Source organism: Haliotis rufescens, unplaced genomic scaffold (genome assembly GCF_023055435.1).
Source record: "Haliotis rufescens isolate VD_foot unplaced genomic scaffold, xgHalRufe1.0.p SCAF_52, whole genome shotgun sequence".
Classification (NCBI taxonomy): domain Eukaryota; kingdom Metazoa; phylum Mollusca; class Gastropoda; order Lepetellida; family Haliotidae; genus Haliotis; species Haliotis rufescens.
In genome coordinates this window covers 1,844,055-1,862,635 of record NW_025964246.1, presented here as the reverse complement: position 1 = coordinate 1,862,635, position 18,581 = coordinate 1,844,055, and the positions used below count along the sequence as shown (strand labels likewise).

Here is an 18,581-nt window from a genome sequence, read left to right as displayed (position 1 = left end):
TGACCTATCCCTTGACAACATAGCTGACAGCTCTTCGAAGATTACCACCTAAACATATCCATCGATGTTCAGATACGATCGGATTCTATCCAGATCTGCTGACAGGTGTCACATAAGCATATCACATTCTGACAATGATGGTAATCGCAGACAATAAAAGCAGCAGGGTACCCTGGGATACATCGTGATTGTTTGTACAGACGCACCACACAACTCAGCCATTTGTAAATGTCAGTGCGAGAATGCCATCAGTCTAGAAATACAAAACCTGATTGGACTCGGAGTTGATAAGTTGGGTGAGAACTCGGTATTAAAGGGCAGGATCAAGTTTTGAAATCTTTACCTTGTGTGTGTTGTGCTAAAGTGGATATCATACATTGTGCTACATTCATGGCTGGTTTAGGTGTACTTTGTCAACTGTAATATGACCACTCTCCAATGTCCTGATATCATACATTGTGCTACATTCATGGCTGGTTTAGGTGTACTTTGTCAACTGTAATATGACCACTCTCCAATGTCCTGACATCATACATTGTACTACATTCATGGCTGGTTTAGGTGTACTTTGTCAACTGTAATATGACCACTCTCCAATGTCCTGATATCATACATTGTGCTACATTCATGGCTGGTTTAGGTGTACTTTGTCAACTGTAATATGACCACTCTCCAATGTCCTGATATCATACATTGTGCTACAGTCATGGCTGGTTTAGGTGTACTTTGTCAACTGTAATATGACCACTCTCCAATGTCCTGATATCATACATTGTGCTACATTCATGGCTGGTTTAGGTGTACTTTGTCAACTGTAATATGACCACTCTCCAATGTCCTGATATCATACATTGTGCTACAGTCATGGCTGGTTTAGGTGTACTTTGTCAACTGTAATATGACCACTCTCCAATGTCCTGATATCATACATTGTGCTACAGTCATGGCTGGTTTAGGTGTACTTTGTCAACTGTAATATGACCAATCTCCAATGTCCTGACATCATACATTGTACTACATTCATGGCTGGTTTAGGTGTACTTTGTCAACTGTAATATGACCACTCTCCAATGTCCTGATATCATACATTGTGCTACAGTCATGGCTGGTTTAGGTGTACTTTGTCAACTGTAATATGACCACTCTCCAATGTCCTGATATCATACATTGTGCTACAGTCATGGCTGGTTTAGGTGTACTTTGTCAACTGTAATATGACCACTCTCCAATGTCCTGATATCATACATTGTGCTACAGTCATGGCTGGTTTAGGTGTACTTTGTCAACTGTAATATGACCACTCTCCAATGTCCTGACATCATACATTGTACTACATTCATGGCTGGTTTAGGTGTACTTTGTCAACTGTAATATGACCACTCTCCAATGTCCTGATATCATACATTGTGCTACAGTCATGGCTGGTTTAGGTGTACTTTGTCAACTGTAATATGACCACTCTCCAATGTCCTGATATCATACATTGTGCTACAGTCATGGCTGGTTTAGGTGTACTTTGTCAACTGTAATATGACCACTCTCCAATGTCCTGATATAAAACTGTGGGTGGGTGAAGTTGGCATGTGAGTGCATGCTTGGGTGTGTGAGTGCATGCTTGGGTGTGTGAGTGCATGCTTGGGTGTGTGAGTGTGATGCTTGGGTGTGAGTGTGTGAGTGCATGCTTGGGTGTGTGGTTGTGTGAGTGGGTGTGTGAGTGTGTGAGTGTGTGAGTGGGTGTGGGTGTGAGTGTGATGCTTGGGTGCGTGAGTGTGTGAGTGTGTGAGTGCATGCTTGGGTGTGTTGGTGTGTGAGTGTGTGAGTGTGTGAGTGCATGCTTGGGTGTGTGGGTGTGTGAGTGTGTGAGTGTGTGAGTGTGTGAGTGTGTGAGTGCATGCTTGGGTGTGTGGGTGTGTGAGTGTGTGAGTGTGTGAGTGTGTGAGTGTGATGCTTGGGTGCCTGAGTGTGTGAGTGTGTGAGTGCATGCTTGGGTGTGTGGTTGTGTGAGTGTGTGAGTGTGTGAGTGTGTGAGTGGGTGTGGGTGTGAGCGTGATGCTTGGGTGCGTGAGTGTGTGAGTGTGTGAGTGCATGCTTGGGTGTGTGGGTGTGTGAGTGTGTAAGTGTGTGAGTGCATGCTTGGGTGTGTGGGTGTGTGAGTGTGTGAGTGTGATGCTTGGGTGCGTGACTGTGTGAGTGTGTGAGTGCATGCTTGGGTGTGTGGTTGTGTGAGTGTGTGAGTGGGTGTGGGTGTGAGTGTGATGCTTGGGTGCGTGAGTGTGTGAGTGTGTGAGTGCATGCTTGGGTGTGTGGGTGTGTGAGTGTGTGAGTGCATGCTTGGGTGTGTGGGTGTGTGAGTGTGTGAGTGTGTGAGTGCATGCTTGGGTGTGTGGGTGTGTGAGTGTGTGAGTGTGTGAGTGCATGCTTGGGTGTGTGGGTGTGTGGGTGTGTGAGTGTGTGAGTGTGTGAGTGTGTGAGTGTGTGAGTGCATGCTTGGGTGTGTGGGTGTGTGAGTGTGTGAGTGTGTGAGTGTGATGCTTGGGTGCGTGAGTGTGTGAGTGCATGCTTGGGTGTGTGATTGTGTGAGTGTGTGAGTGTGTGAGTGGGTGTGGGTGTGATGCTTGGGCGCGTGAGTGTGTGAGTGGGTGAGTGCATGCTTGGGTGTGTGGGTGTGTGAGTGTGTGAGTGCATGCTTGGGTGTGTGGGTGTGTGGGTGTGTGAGTGTGTGAGTGTGTGAGTGCATGCTTGGGTGTGTGGGTGTGTGAGTGTGTGAGTGTGTGAGTGTGATGCTTGGGTGTGTGAGTGTGTGAGTGCATGCTTGGGTGTGTGGTTGTGTGAGTGGGTGTGTGAATGTGTGAGTGTGTGAGTGGGTGTGGGTGTGCATATGTACATGACAGCATTGAGTTGTTTTAGTACATTACTACAGCTACATGTAACAAATTCAAATCTCGAGTGAGTGAGTGAGTGAGTTGGTGTATGGGTTTGTGAGTGGGTGGGTGTGTGGAGTGAGTGAGTGGGTGAATGGGTGAATTGGTGAGTGAGTGAGTGAGTGAGTGAGTGAGTGAGTGAGTGAGTGAGTGTTACATATCATTAGGGTCAAGGTAATAACTAAAATTCAGACTCATATTAAGAGGGATTACCTCTTTGTGTACACTCATGAAACACATATATATGTAAATAACTTTTCAAAAACATTCATCCTCATAACACACAGTCAGCTAATAATGTCTGATATTTTCACAAACATTCCCTGGATTGAGAAACACTGAAATCAACTGATTCAATGACAGCAAGTCTGTTCACTCTTTCAGACCTGAACACAAACATCATCCATTGTTTGTCAGGATTTTATGGAACTGCAAACAATACATCAACCACCGAAGCAGTCATAAAATCCTCCATATACCCATTTCAGCCAATAATCTGGGATGGGGCGTTTTTGAAGACTATTTTTGGCACAATCCGGAAGTATGAGACAGATTGATGTTTGCTTGCAGGCATCATTCAAAAGAACTGGCGTTTGTGCCAAGCCAACAAGGACAGATGCTCTAACAGGGTCCCTTTCAGCAGTGGCTGTCTTACCAGTCATAGTACTTTTGTGGTCCTCGTTAATGTGATCAGCTTCAGTGGAGGTGAAATGGGGTTTAACATCGCATCCAAGATTATTGCACTTATATAGCGACATGCATGTATGTGTGTGTGTTTGTGTGGCTGCTTGTACTAGTCCGGACTGATGCCGATTTATAGTGCTAGCTCTCTGAGATACCATGCCGCAGTTTAACATGAATACCCCACTCAGACACAGTATACTGACTCCAAGCCGACCAGTCGTTTAGCCCCTTAATGCCGAGCGCCAGACAGGGTAACAACAAGTACCATCTTTTAACGTCTCTTCGTATGACGCGCTCGGGGATCGAACCCGGGACCTTCTGCTCTCCGGGCGGACGCTCTACCACTAGACCACGGAGGCGGTCAATCAGCTTCAGAGGCCTGTTAAGTCCACTGGATGAAGAGTTTCTATCTGATCTGTCTGTCAGTATACAAGAGTAGTTATTGAGCTATCAAAACAATACCATGGAATTGGGATTCGGAACTTTGTATTTCTATGTCAGGTACACACCTTCATGAACAGTCAAAGTCAAACTTGTTGCCAGGGAAACGGAAAAAAATATAAATTCTAACAATCCCTAAATAGCAAAAGGCATCAGATGACAAACTGGTCATGTGTCCGCATAATTTCAAGGAAGAATACCTATTAGCTTTAAAGATGTAGTCAAAGTCAAACTTCTTGCCATGGAAACAGGAAAAAAAATATCTAAATTCCTAAATAGCAAAAGGCACCACTTCAACCCCTGAATAATACATGTTCCAAGTTTGATTCAACACTGTTGAACAGTTTTTTAGTGCTGCTCCAGAAACGACACCTACCTCCATTTAAAAAAAGTCTAACTTGTGTCCATGGATACACAGAAAAATGAAATTTTGAAACAAAACAAAAATAGCAAAAATAAAAAATTTAAAAATTACAAAATAGCAAAAGGCACCACTTCAGCACGTCACTGATACATCTTCGAAGTTTCGATCAAATATACTGAATGGTTTTCGAATTCTGCCCCGGAAACGAACCCCATCCCCAATGGAGTCTGTGTCCAACTTCTTTCCATAAAAATATAAAATAAAAAAATCCCCAAATATCAAAAGGCACCACTTCAGTATGTGACTGATAGATTTGCCAAGTTTTGATCATATTCACTGAAAGGTTTTCGAGTTCTGCCCCGGAAAAGGAAATGATTACGGACAGACAGACGGGCAGATCGACGGCCGGCCGGACAGACAGACTGGCTGATCGCTATATCCCCATATATACCTGGGGGATAAAAAATCAGGGATTTGAACCCACATCAGGGGTATGGGTGGCCAGTCGTCCAAGGTGTCGAAATTTGCTGTGCAGAGTTGTGTCCCTTGGGCATGCAAGAAACCTATGATTGTTGGTCCGAATCCCAGTTTGCCCCTATTATCATGCAAACAAATGGGATATTGATAATCACAACTCATTTCTTTGTTGATTAACGCAGCACTGAACAATATTTCCAGCTAAACGATTGAGTCTGGACAGACAAACCAGTGACTGATGTCATGAGCAACTATCCACGCCTCAAGGTTATGATGACACGCTATACACCATTACTAGTGAGTGAGTGAGTTGGGTTTAACGCCGCTTTTAACAGTATTCCAGTTATATCACGGCGTGTCAGCTTAATGTGGGAGGAAAGCCCGAAGTGATGTAGGTCTCAGACGTTTACCACTTCGGTGAAACCCACGAGCACGGGTATGGTGCTGACAAACCTAGAAACATAATCGGGGCGAACCGGGATTCGAACCCACAATCATAGGTTTCTGGCGTGCCCAAGGGACGCAACTCTGCACAGCGAATCGCGGCGCCTTAGACGACTGGGCCACCCGTGCCCCCACACCATTACTAGGACAGTTAATAACTACATTTCAACATCTGACTTCACCAATACACCACTGATGTTAGCAGTGGTTATATTGGGGAAAAAAACATTTTTCAAAATTTGATTATTAATGCAGCAGTGGTTACAAAGAGTTAATAAAAAAACATTTTTAGATCTGATATTCTTAATACTGCAGACTCGTAAAGGGTTCACAAAATATATTTCAAGATGTGATTATTGATAACATAATAATAATTGTTAATAAAATGTATTCGAGATCATACATTATCACCGCCACACTGGTTATGAAGGGTTAATCAGTATATTTCAAAATCATATGTTTCTGTTACGGCACTGGTTATGAAGGGTTAAAAAGTATATTTCAAAACCTGATATTATTGATACAGCACTGGTTAGAAAGGGTTAATAACTATATTTCAAAATCTGATATTATTGATACAGCACTGGTTATGAAGGGTTAATAACTATATTTCAAGACTTGGCATTTTTTGTGACAAGGCTTTAAGTCTCTTGAAGGTTAGGTTTCAATACCACAAAATATTTAAGCAAATATTCTTACCTTAAATATCTTTTAAAATTTTCACCGAAATGTCAACATTTTCTCGACATGGCTAACCATAAGAAGGCAATTTGTCATCATTTTCTTGGAAAATTCTCTTCATGTTGATAAACTTCTCTGAATATGTTTGACAGAAGGACCAAGAACGGTTGAGGATTTATTAGATGAGTTTTAGAAAGTAATGATGACAGATTGTTAATTATGACTGTGTGTCAGAACGTATTCAGTGGGGTCAAACATAATCGCTTCATTTTTTCAATATGGCCGTCTCATCGTGGAAGATGAAGTGGACATTGAAATGGAGACCATGATTTGATAGTTTCACGACAATGCCTGGAATTATACAACTCATGTCAGGATCCTTTCATTTTGTGTATTTGATCTGATCTGGAACAAATGGCTCGGGGGCTTAGCAAGGTTCTCCCAGTAATCGTTTCATGAAACCAGTAAAACAACATGACTGTCTTTAGTGCTGCTGTTTATCTGACCTCATGATTAGTGCTCTTGTATATCAAGACCTAATGATTAGTACTGCTGAATATCTGATCTCATGATTAGAGCTGCTGTATATCTGATCTCATGATTAGTGCTGCTGTATATTTGACCTCATGATTAGTGTTGCTTTCTATCTGACCTCATGATTAGTGCTGCTGTATATCTGATCTCATGATAAGTGCTGCTGTATATTTGACCTCATGATTAGTGCTGCTGTATATCTGATCTCATGATTAGTGCTCTTGTATATCTGATCTCATGATTAGTGCTGCTGTATATCTGATCTCATGATTAGTGCTGCTGTATATCTGATCTCATGATTAGTGCTGCTGTATATCTGATCTCATGATTAGTGCTGCTGTATATCTGATCTCATGATTAGTGCTCTTGTATATCAAGACATAATGATTAGTGCTGCTGTATATCTGATCTCATGATTAGTGCTGCTGTATATCTGATCTCATGATTAGTGCTGCTGTATATCTGATCTCATGATTAGTGCTGCTGTATATCTGATCTCATGATTAGTGCTCTTGTATATATGATCTCATGATTAGTGCTGCTGTATATCTGACCTCATGATTAGTGCTGCTGTCTATCTGATCTCATGATTAGTGCTCTTGTATATCTGATCTCATGATTAGTGCTGCTGTATATCTGATCTCATGATTAGTGCTGCTGTATATCTGATCTCATGATTAGTGCTGCTGTATATCTGATCTCATGATTAGTGCTCTTGTATATCAAGACATAATGATTAGTGCTGCTGTATATCTGACCTCCTGATTAGTGCTGCTGTTTATCTGATCTCATGATTAGTGCTGCTGTATATCTGATCTCATGATTAGTGCTGCTGTATATCTGATCTCATGATTAGTGCTCTTGTATATCAAGACCTAATGATTAGTACTGCTGTATATCTGATCTCATGATGAGTGCTGCTGTATATCTGACCTCATGTTTAATGCTGCTGTATATCTGACCTCATGATTAGTGCTGCTGTATATCTGACCTCATGATTAGTGCTCTTGTATATCTGACCTCATAATTAGTGCTGCTGTATATCTGACCTCATGATTAGTGCTCTTGTATATCTGATCTCATGATGAGTGCTGCTGTATATCTGACCTCATGTTTAATGCTGCTGTATATCTGACCTTCTGATTAGTACTGCTGTATATCTGATCTCTTGATTAGTGCTGCTGTATATCAGATCTCTTGATTAGTGCTGCTGTATATCTGACCTTCTGATTAGTACTGCTGTATATCAGATCTCTTGATTAGTACTGCTGTATATCTGACCTTCTGATTAGTGCTGCTGTATATCAGATCTCTTGATTAGTGCTGCTGTATATCTGACCTTCTGATTAGTACTGCTGTATATCTGATCTCTTTATTAGTGCTGCTGTATATCTGATCTCTTTATGAGTGCTGTTGTATTTGTGATCTCATGATTAGTGCTCTTGTATATCTGATTTAATGATTAGTACTGCTGTATATCTGATCTCGTCATTAGTGCTGCTGTACATCTGATCTCGTCATTAGTGCTGCTGTATATCTGATCTAAACTTACAACCTCAACAGGTACTCTCCCATGGGCTTATAACTGAAGAGATTACAGTACTAATTCTAAGACCAACTAAATCCTCACAGGCCCATTAAATACCAGCAAACGCAAGAACAAGGATAACAAGTCTCATGTGATTTCTCAAATGAAAAATCCTTGTTGGTGTATTAAAATCTCCCACAATAAGAAAAGATTACAAGAAGGTCATGTGTGAGCGTGCCACATCCAAACTGTCCCAAGGACGACTGCTGTCCAGATCATCTCGCTGTAAATCTGGATTTTGTCGCTTTCTTTACAAAACAAAAATACCTTTGGAACATTCCACAAGAGGCTTACATGTTGTAAATTTCTACGTGTCTGAATCTAGGATTTAGGACTGGCCATGCAAGGGACATAATATCTACAGTCAAGTCTCGTTAATCAGACACTAGACTTTATCCGACACTATTGATGCGAACCGATGACACCTACTGACTTTTTAAGCAGAGACTGAAAAAATATTTTGTCTCATGCCACAGCAACCATCCCACAGTACACTAAATGGTGGGTCTATTTGTTAGGGAGGCAGTGGAGTAGCCAAGTGGTTAAAGCGTTCGTTCGTCACGCTGTAGACCCGGGTTCGATTCCCCACATGGACAAAATGTGTGAAGCCCATTTCTGGTGTCCCCCGCAGTGAGTGAGTGAGTATGGTTTTACGCCGCTTTTAGCAATATTCCAGCAATATCACGGCGGGGGACACCAGAAATGGGCTTCACACATTGTACCCATGTCGGGAATCGAACCCGGGTCTTCGGCATGACGTGCGAACGCTTTAACCACTAGGCTACCCGACCGCCCCTTCCCCCGCAGTGATATTGCAGGAATATTGCTAAAAGCGGCGTAAAACCATACTCACTCACCCACTCTTTAAGTTGGGTCTGTCCACATATTTCATGCACCAAAGCTTCGACTACCTTGCACTAAGCAAGAGTAATAATCTTCATGTCTTTCTTGTCTCAAAGGATAAAACTCTTCTTGAAACTCTGATTGATGTTTTTGTCTTTGATTGTAACACCGTGTGACAATATGATGGAACGTTCTTCAAAGCACTGCTGTTTTTTAAACATATTGAGAAACATAAATCCTCATGACTCTGTTGGGATTCACAAGTTTTTTCATTGGGACAGAAGCAAAAATAGAAGAATCTTTATAAGGTTTTCTTGTCTGTTTCCGTGACAACTGACATGCATCCAACAAAGAGACACAGCTTCTGGTTCGGGATAGGTACCCAGCACCCAAAGCATGTCTTGCAAACTGCGATGATATTTTGTTTGTTGTTGTTGAATGTTGTTCCAGCTACATGACGGCCGTTTGTAAACAAACAAGTCTGGACCAGGCAATCCAGTGACTAACATCATGAGCACTAATCAATGCATTTGGGATACGAAGACATGCATCAACAAAGTCAGCGAGCCAGACCACCCAGTCTCGGTAATCACCTCTTACGACAAGCCCTGGTTGCTGAAGAACAATTCTTTGCCTGATCTTCACAGGGTGACAAGCATGAGTTGCTGAAGACTAATTCTAACCCGGATCTTCACAGGGAGACAAGCACTGGTTGCTGAAGAACAATTCTAACCAGGATCTTCACAGTGAGACAAGCATTGGTTGCTGAAGACCAATTCTACCCAGGATCTTCACAGGGAGTCAAGCATTGGTTGCTGAAGACCAATTCTACCCAGGATCTTCACAGGGAGTCAAGCATTGGTTGCTGAAGACCAATTCTACCCAGGATCTTCACAGGGAGTCAAGCATTGGTTGCTGAAGACCAATTCTACCCAGGATCTTCACAGGGAGTCAAGCATTGGTTGCTGAAGACCAATTTTACCCAGGATCTTCACAGGGAGTCAAGCATTGGTTGCTGAAGACCAATTTTACCCAGGATCTTCACGGGGAGGACAAGCATGGGTTGCTGAAGACTAATTCTAACCCGGATCTTCACAGGGAGACAAGCATGGGTTGATGAAGACCAATTCTTACCCGTGAAATCTGAGGTTCAAACCCAAGATCATATTGGCTTCAATTCTTTGGCATAAAATCCCATGTAGCCTTACATCATTTCAGCCCAAGGCCAATCACTACTTTTACAGATCATTTTTAGTCAACTGGAAGCATAATAATAAAAATAAATGTCATGCAGGTTGATATGAAATTAACTTCCTAAAATTCCTGAAACAAAAGTATTAAAACCATTTTTCTTAAAAATAACCATATTTTCACAGCATGTATTTTGGAAGTGATTTTGCAAACCGGACAGCAAGCATAAAACAAGATGCAAATTAGTCAGGCCTAAGGCAGGATGAGACAAGATACAAATTAGTCCAGCCTAAGGCAGGATGAGACAAGCAGTCACCCACTCACCTTCCGTTCCAAGGCCAGGGCTGGAAGTGAACTTGGCGACATCCACGATCTTGACGGCAAATTGTTGGGCGGTCTCCTTGTGGAGGCATCTCCGTACCACACTGAAAGGCCCCCTGAAACACGATAATTTACACATGAAACGAGGGTCTGGGCCTCATCCTTAAAACAGATTTATCTCTGATAATAATACAGTGTGTTCTTGTAATACTAAAGGATTTTTTTATAGCTCATCAATCCTGAACCCGACTCCTGTGCCTTGTATAAATCTTGTGCAAGACAATGACCAGTTGTAGGAGTGAACAATACAACAAGCTCCGATCTTCTACAGATCTTGTTTCATTTCCCCCATGCCGTATTGACCTTAGCATGTACCAGGAATAAGTGAGTGAGTGAGTGAGTTTGGTTTTACGCCGCTTTTAGCAATATTCCAGCAATATCACGGCGGGGGACACCAGAAATGGGCTTCACACATTGTATCCATGTCGGGATTCGAACCCGGGTCTTTGGCGTGACGAGGGAACGCTTTAACCACTAGGCTACCCGACCGCCCCACCAGGAATAAGAAGTATCGCCATACTTCAAGGTGGACAAGTTCCATTCCTTACTTCAGGTATGGCTGCTTTTTAGTTCGATCCCACATCAAACCAGGGCTCAATTTAGCTATAAAACATGCACAATGCAAATTACTATTGAAAAATGCAACCTGATATTTATGTCAACATGCAACAAGTGTAAGTAAAAATAACTATAAATTTGCATCTGACCAACCCTACATGGCCACACAAAATCCATCTTTGAACACACCCAATACCTCTAAAGTTTATTTACCATACCACATAACTAATCCCTGTGTTATGTGTACTTTGTCATGCTTCCTTGAGCTTCATGTCATCAAACTGTGGGTTCTTCAAGATTATGTACACATGTTCCTGTTACGTTTTACAGCAATACATCATTAGCGAGTGAGTGAGTTGGGTTTAACGCCGCTTTTAACAGTATTCCAGTTATATCACGGCGTGTCAGCTTATGTGGGAGGAAAGCCCGAAGTGGTGTAGGTCTCAGACGTTTACCACTTCGGTAAAAAAAACCACGAGCACGGGTATGGTGCTGACAAACCTAGAAACAAAATTGGGGTGAACAGGGATTTGAACCCACAATCATAGGTTTCTGGCGTGCCTAAGGGATGCTGACACCAGTGAAAGCTCCCCATTGTGATAGGTGGCCCCAACCATGCTTGGAGTTGAACTCACAACAGACCGACTGCTATGTTTACAAACAATTGATGACTGCCGTCTGCCAATCTGATCAATCCCAAAAAAGGTAAATTTATCTGGGAAATATGGTCAGTCGTAAACCTTTTCAAAATTCACTATGATGGCATTTCCATAGACATAAACAAAACTATAAACGTTACTGCATTTGGGATTAGAGGGCAATTTTCCAGATTCTTGTAATGGCCGTGCCCACACTGGTGGCAGCGATGTTACCGAGAGTGTAACGAAGGTGTTACACGCTGGGAAGGAGCTTGTAAAACTAAATGTGTTTAAAATCAATATCATGGCATATATCTTATCCTTTCTTAAATCATGATGTGAATATCATACCAATCTTCACTCAGATCAATACACATATACTGCAAAGCTTTCCATTTTCAATACAGATTAATGAAAGATGTATTTCTGACTTTGAATCAAATTAGATGATGGCATTTCTTAAAGGGCAGCAAGAGCAGCCATTAACCTTAGAGTTTCCGAGTGTTTCTCGGACACGGACACAGAAGACATAGTGAGTGGGTGAGGAGGTGAGGTGAAATGGGGTTTAACGTCGCGTCCAAGATTATTGCACTTATATAGCGACGTGCATGTACGTGTGTGTGTTTGTGTGGCTGCTTGTACTAGTCTGGACTGATGCCGATTTATAGTGCTAGCTCACTGAGATACCATGCCGCAGTTAAACATGAATACCCCACTCAGACACAGTATACTGACTCCGAGCCGACCAGTCCTTGTTTTAGCCCCTTAATGCCGAGCGCCAGACAGGGTAACAACAAATACCATCTTTTAATGTCTTTTGGTATGACGTGGCTGGGGATCGAACCCCGGACCTTCCGCTCTCCGGGCGAACGCTCTACCACTAGACCACGGAGGCGGTCCGAGTGGGTGAGGAGTTTGGCTTAACGCCGCTTTTAACAGTATTCCAGTTTCAAAATGTGCATCATGATGTCAGCTTAATGTGGGAGGAAAGCCTGAAGTGATGCAGGTCTCTGACGTTTACCACTTCGGTGAAACCCACGAGCACGGGTATGGTGCTGACAAACCTAGAAACATAATTGGGGTGAACCGGGATTCAAACCCAGAATCAGTTTTTAGTGTGCCCAAGGGACGCAACTCTGCAGAGCAAACTGTTATGTGCTGTGTTGTACACATGTCTGGATAGTCATAGACAACTCAGATTAAAACTTCAGCGTTTATTACAACTTGCAAGGCAGACATATGCCAAGGGAAGCAACTCTTACAACAAGACTGCATACCACGTAACACAAACTGAGGCGCACTTAAAATTTGTCTCCAGCAATATAAACATTTTTGAGGGGTCCATTTATTGCTTATTATTAGGCATGAAATGACACACCAAACCTCTAAATTACCTTGCTACATGGCCTTAGATGCGATACATGATACATTCAGATTGTACCACAATACATGTGGAAACAAAATACAGATTTTTTACTTTACAAAAGAAAAAATAAATTGTATTTTATTCAATGACATTTGACTGGCTCACCACAGAAAAAAAATCAGTTATGTTCACAAAAACGAAAAAAATAATTAATCCACATTCACTACTGGTCTAAACTTTTCTGATTGGTTGATAAGGATTGGCAGGACTGAATAATATCACTGATTTTGCATTGTTGTCTTCAGTTTTTTGTTTTCATGATTACAAAAGCAGTTTTTGAAGTTATTTATTTATAAGAATTGCCTTAAAATCTGTGTTTCCATTTATGGAGGTATAAACTTAAAAATAAGTGTGCACATTGTGTCAATCTGTGTACATTTATACCGCCATGAGATGTATATAAGGATAAACATGAGCTTCTTAAACCAACCGTGTCCTTCAAATCGGATCATTTGAGATTCCATTGTCTCAGAACAGTTACCAAGGAAGAAAAAGTCGGTCAACACTTTTTCACTTTTCTGGAATAGCTCGAGTCTTGTAGTTTATGACCTTTGTGTTGTAATTCCTGGGTGTCGTATTATCATCAGTGTATGGAGATACATATCATATTGTCATCAGTGTATCGAGATACATATATTGTCATCAGTGTATCGAGCATCATGGCCAGAGTATCAAGATAGTATCATATTGTGAACAGTGGATGAAGAGCGTATCATGTTATAGCCTTACATAACGTTGCACCCCTACAAATGCCGAGTGAATATGACATTTCCAATATGAGAGCAATAATCTTGAAAAGCGACCTTCATCCCATTTTCACAAAGTTTGAGATTTATTGTTGTTTCAGGTTACCGTCAGCGATGTTCCAGCTTTATGATGCTGTAAATGGAAACAGTGTCACAAGACCAACGACCACAATGACGAGGCGACACATCATCACATCACCTGACCACCCGATCCCCACTGTAGCTGGGTCTCACCAAAAGCAGCATAGAGGTGGAGAACAAATAATTAAATGTTCATTTTGTTCATTCTGATTAGCTGAACTGGCCACGTGTTATTGCATTCAATGGCCCAATCAATGGAAAAATTAAGCCACGCCCACCATAGGGAAATACTTCTATTACTTCACAGATTCATACTGTTCACACCTCAAAGAACAAAAAACAATCCAGTCAATCCTGAAATGTATTTTTTTCAGATATTTGCACATTCCATATATTACATGGTAATTAGCTGACCAGGGTGCCACTCTACAAAACAACCTTAGCGCTACAACTATCATAAGTCTATGTTAAGGTATGGGAGTTACGATCACCTTAGCGCTAAGGACCGCCTCCGTGGTCTTGTGGTAGAGCGTCCGCCCGGAGAGCGGAAGGTCCAGGGTTCGATCCCGGGCCGCGTCATACAAAAAGACGTTAAAAGATTGTACTTGTTGTTACCCTGTCTGGCGCTCGGCATTAAGGGGCTAAAACAAGGACTGGTCGGCTCGGAGTCAGTATACTGTGTCTGAGTGGGGTATTCATGTTAAACTGCGGCATGGTATCTCAGTGAGCTAGCACTATAAATCGGCATCAGTCCGGACCAGTACAAGCAGCCACACACACACATACACGTGCATGCACGTCGCTATATAAGTGCAATAATCTTGGACGCGACGTTAAACCCAATTTAACCTCACCTCACCTCACCTTAGCGCTAAGATCGCTTTGTACAACGGCCCAAGGGATCATAATCTACTTTGTAAAGGATATACCTTGGGGAAAGGCTGGCGCATAAACAACATTCAGCTGAGGTGAACACGTCACAGAAGCCAATGCTTTTTGTTTTGTTTGTTTGTTTGTTGTTTAACGCCGCACTCAGCAATATTCCAGCTATATGACGGTGGTCTGTAAATAATCGAGTCAGGACCAGACAATCCAGTGATTAATATCATGAGCATCGATCCACGCATTTTGGGATCGATGACATGTATCAACCAAGTCAGCGAGCCTGACCACCCGATCCCGTTAGTCGCCTTTTAAGACAAGCATAGTCGCCTTTTACGGCAAGTATGGGTTGCTGAAGACCTATTCTACCCCGGAATCTTCACGGGTCCAGAAGCCAATGATGTTATGAATCCCAGCGACACCAGCAATGCCAGCTGCTCATAATCTAATCACTGAAGACAATACACGCGACTAATCCAAGCAATGTCTGGTACACATCCAATCAGTTGCCAACAATGCTAATGAACGTTCGGAGACCTCGTGACCTTGTGTGTCAACAATTGGAGTCCTCATCTTCAGTTAACCCAACCTGCATCGTTGGAATATTTGCTGCAGTTGGTATTTTCTTCTGTTCCCTTCACAAAAGTGAGAGATCACACGACAAGGGGAGACAAGGATGTTTTTTCGAAAAGTAAACACCATTATTCGAACAAAATTGATCATAACAGTGAAATTTACTTTCAGTTCATTTCAATTCAAATGCAGCTGTTAAAGCATGGCGGAGCATTCACTGATTGTGTTGACATTTCAACACTTCCTTAAAGTTCATACATATGTTCACAAAATACAAATTTAAAAGTATGGATACTGGTGAAGTGAGGTTAAATGTCACGTTGAAGATTATTCCTCTTATGTGAGTGAGTGAGTGAGTGAGTGAGTGAGTGAGTGAATGAGTGAGTGCCATCCCACTGAGATACCATGCGCAGTTTAACATAAAGATCCCACTCAGACACAGTATACTGACTCCGAGCTGACCAGTCCTTGTTTTTAAGCCCCTTAAAGCCGAGCACTAGGCAGGGTAACAACAAGTACCATCTTTTAACGTCTTTTGGTATGACATGGAAGGGGTTCTCTCTCTCTCTCTCTCTCTCTCTCTCTCTCTCTCTCTCTCTCTCTCTCTCTCTCACTAGGATATGACAACATTTCTTCAAAGTTTAATCAATTTTCTTCACACAGTTGACAGTATCAAACTGTATCAAGGGCGGTCACAAAATGGCTGAAATATTGCCGATGTGACATTAAGTATCAACTCACACACTGCATCAAGCGCGGGTTCCGTCATGTGTCCAAATGATGTTCCGGCATCAAGTGTCCCACAATGCAATACAGGTATCCAGCTGCTTATCGCCATCTCTGTAATCGAGCACTTCCGGGATGTCTCTCCCAACCCATTTTATTCTCCGATCAATCACCAACTTGACAATTACTGGGCAGCACTCTGTCAAATCTACTGTGAGATTCAATATCAGCTAACACTGGACGGATATACACAAAAACTCACCGATAATGCACTCAATAGAATCTAAGGGACAATGAATACGACATAAAGGTGTTCAAAACACCACTAAATAGGATAAATCCTTTACATCCTTATGATGCCGACTCTGGTTGAACACCAAGTGCATAAAGCATCGACAACTGCGTTATACTATCGGCACACAACCGATCACAGTCAGATTACTGTCCGAGGACCTCTAAGGGACATGGTGAGAACCATTATGAAGAGGCAAGTGATTGTATCCCATTTTGCACTTGGTTAACTGAGTGTTAAATGAGCCACTTGTTCCTATTATGTGAACAACAGACCTCAATGTGTTGGATCTTGGTGACAAGTCCTGAATCTGCAGAATGTATGGTGTTGTATAATGGCATCCCATGGAAGCTTGCAAGGTGAGGTGAAATGGGGTTTAACGTCACGTTCAAGATTATTGCACTTATATAGCGACATGCATGCGTTTGTGTGTTTGTGTGCTTGTATTAGTTCAGACTGATGCCGATTTTATAGTACTAGCCCACTAAGATACCATGCCACACAGTATACTGACTCCAAGCCGACCTGTCCTTCTCGCCCTTAATGTCCTGCACCAGACAGGGTTACAACAAGTACCATCTTTTAACGTCTTTTGGTATGACGCAGCCGGGGATCAAACCCCGGACCTTCCGCTCTCCGGGCGGACGCTCTACCACTAGACCACGGAGGCGGTCTGGAAGCTTGCACATGCAAAGCAACACACAAGAATCTACGAATGATTGTAACACAGCCACGATCAAAGTGTGGGTGATTGGGTCAGAGTGAGTGAGTGAGTGGGTTGGTGTTTGAGTGAGTGAGTGAGTGAGTGAGTGAGTGAGTGAGTGAGTGAGTGAGTGAGTGAGTGAGTGAGTTAGTGGGTGGGTCTCAGGCGGTCGAGTGAAAGAGGGAGGGAGCCATATAGCAGCAACATCATGGCAGGGGACACTGTACCCATGTGGGGAACTGAACCTGGCCCTCTGATGTGACACACAAACACTTGACCCACAAGGCTACCCCATGTAAATATATTTTCACCAACTAGGTTTGAATTGTCACTCCCAAGTTTTCTCAACCTCAAGAAGATATTGGGGTTTGGGAAAGAACCTAGCAATTGTATCCCAATTGTGTACATCTATGCACATGATGTAAATCACAGGTCTGGTCAGGTCTTGTCTGGTCCAGACTTGATTACTTACAGATCGCTGTCATATTGCTGGAATATTGCTGAGTGCGGCGTTAATCAACAAACAAACAAACAAAGAGACCGACTGCAGCATTCAGGCCATGTCCAGATGACCGATGTGTGCAGCTGTCACCTATGGCCAGTCTTCCACACCAACTAGTCTGAATAATTTCAATTCCATATCAATCATTATAGCTCAAGAATTGATTTACCATAAATCTGTAATCTGTAGTAAACTTGTGATGTTTGCAGTATTTGACCAAGTCATCCTGCTCCCCTACATGACCGATGCGAGTTAATTGGCAATGATGTTGACGATTTACAAACAGAAGATGGACATAGCGCCATATCCATTACAAGCTAGGACACGGCTTCAGGTTTCTTTGATTGTTTGTTTGTATGTTTGTTTGTTTGTATAATGCCGCACTCAGCAATATTCCGGGCATATGACGTCAGTCTGTAAATAATCGAGTCTGGACTAGACAATCTAGTGACTAACATCATGAACATTGATCTAAGCAATTGGGAAACGATGACATGCATCAACCAAGTCAACGAGCTTGACCACCTGATCCCGTTAGTCGCTTCTTATGACAAGCATAGTTGCCATTTACGGCAAGCATGGGTTGCTGAAGATATCTTTAACATGTCTGTTACAAACTACAAATATAACATTAACGTCTACAAAGTTAACATGTCTATCACACATCTACAAATTTAACATCAACATCTATTTAACATCATGCCAGTCATATATCTTCAAATTTAATATCATATCTCACCAATGTCTGGACAAAAATCAGATCTCTGTTCAGGTGAGCTAAATATTCAACAACTGCAACGTCTAATTAAACAACGAACATTTGGTCCCTCACTCAGTGAGCTAACCAACTACACACTTTTTCGCCTACAACCCTTTACTCTTTAAACCATCTCAACTTCACAGGA

General features: G+C 42.2%; 1 protein-coding gene across 13 annotated transcripts in view; it reads right to left on the bottom strand.

Annotated features, from left to right (window-relative positions):
- The window catches only part of LOC124124053 (peripheral plasma membrane protein CASK-like), a 507,943-nt gene that overhangs the window by 352,572 nt on the left and 136,790 nt on the right, over positions 1-18,581 (bottom strand). For all 13 annotated transcript variants that reach the window (XM_048384960.1, XM_048384957.1, XM_048384959.1 and 10 more), the window contains one exon: positions 10,493-10,605. In XM_048384960.1, the coding sequence (XP_048240917.1) occupies positions 10,493-10,605 (113 nt within the window). The remainder of the gene's footprint in view (positions 1-10,492; positions 10,606-18,581) is intronic.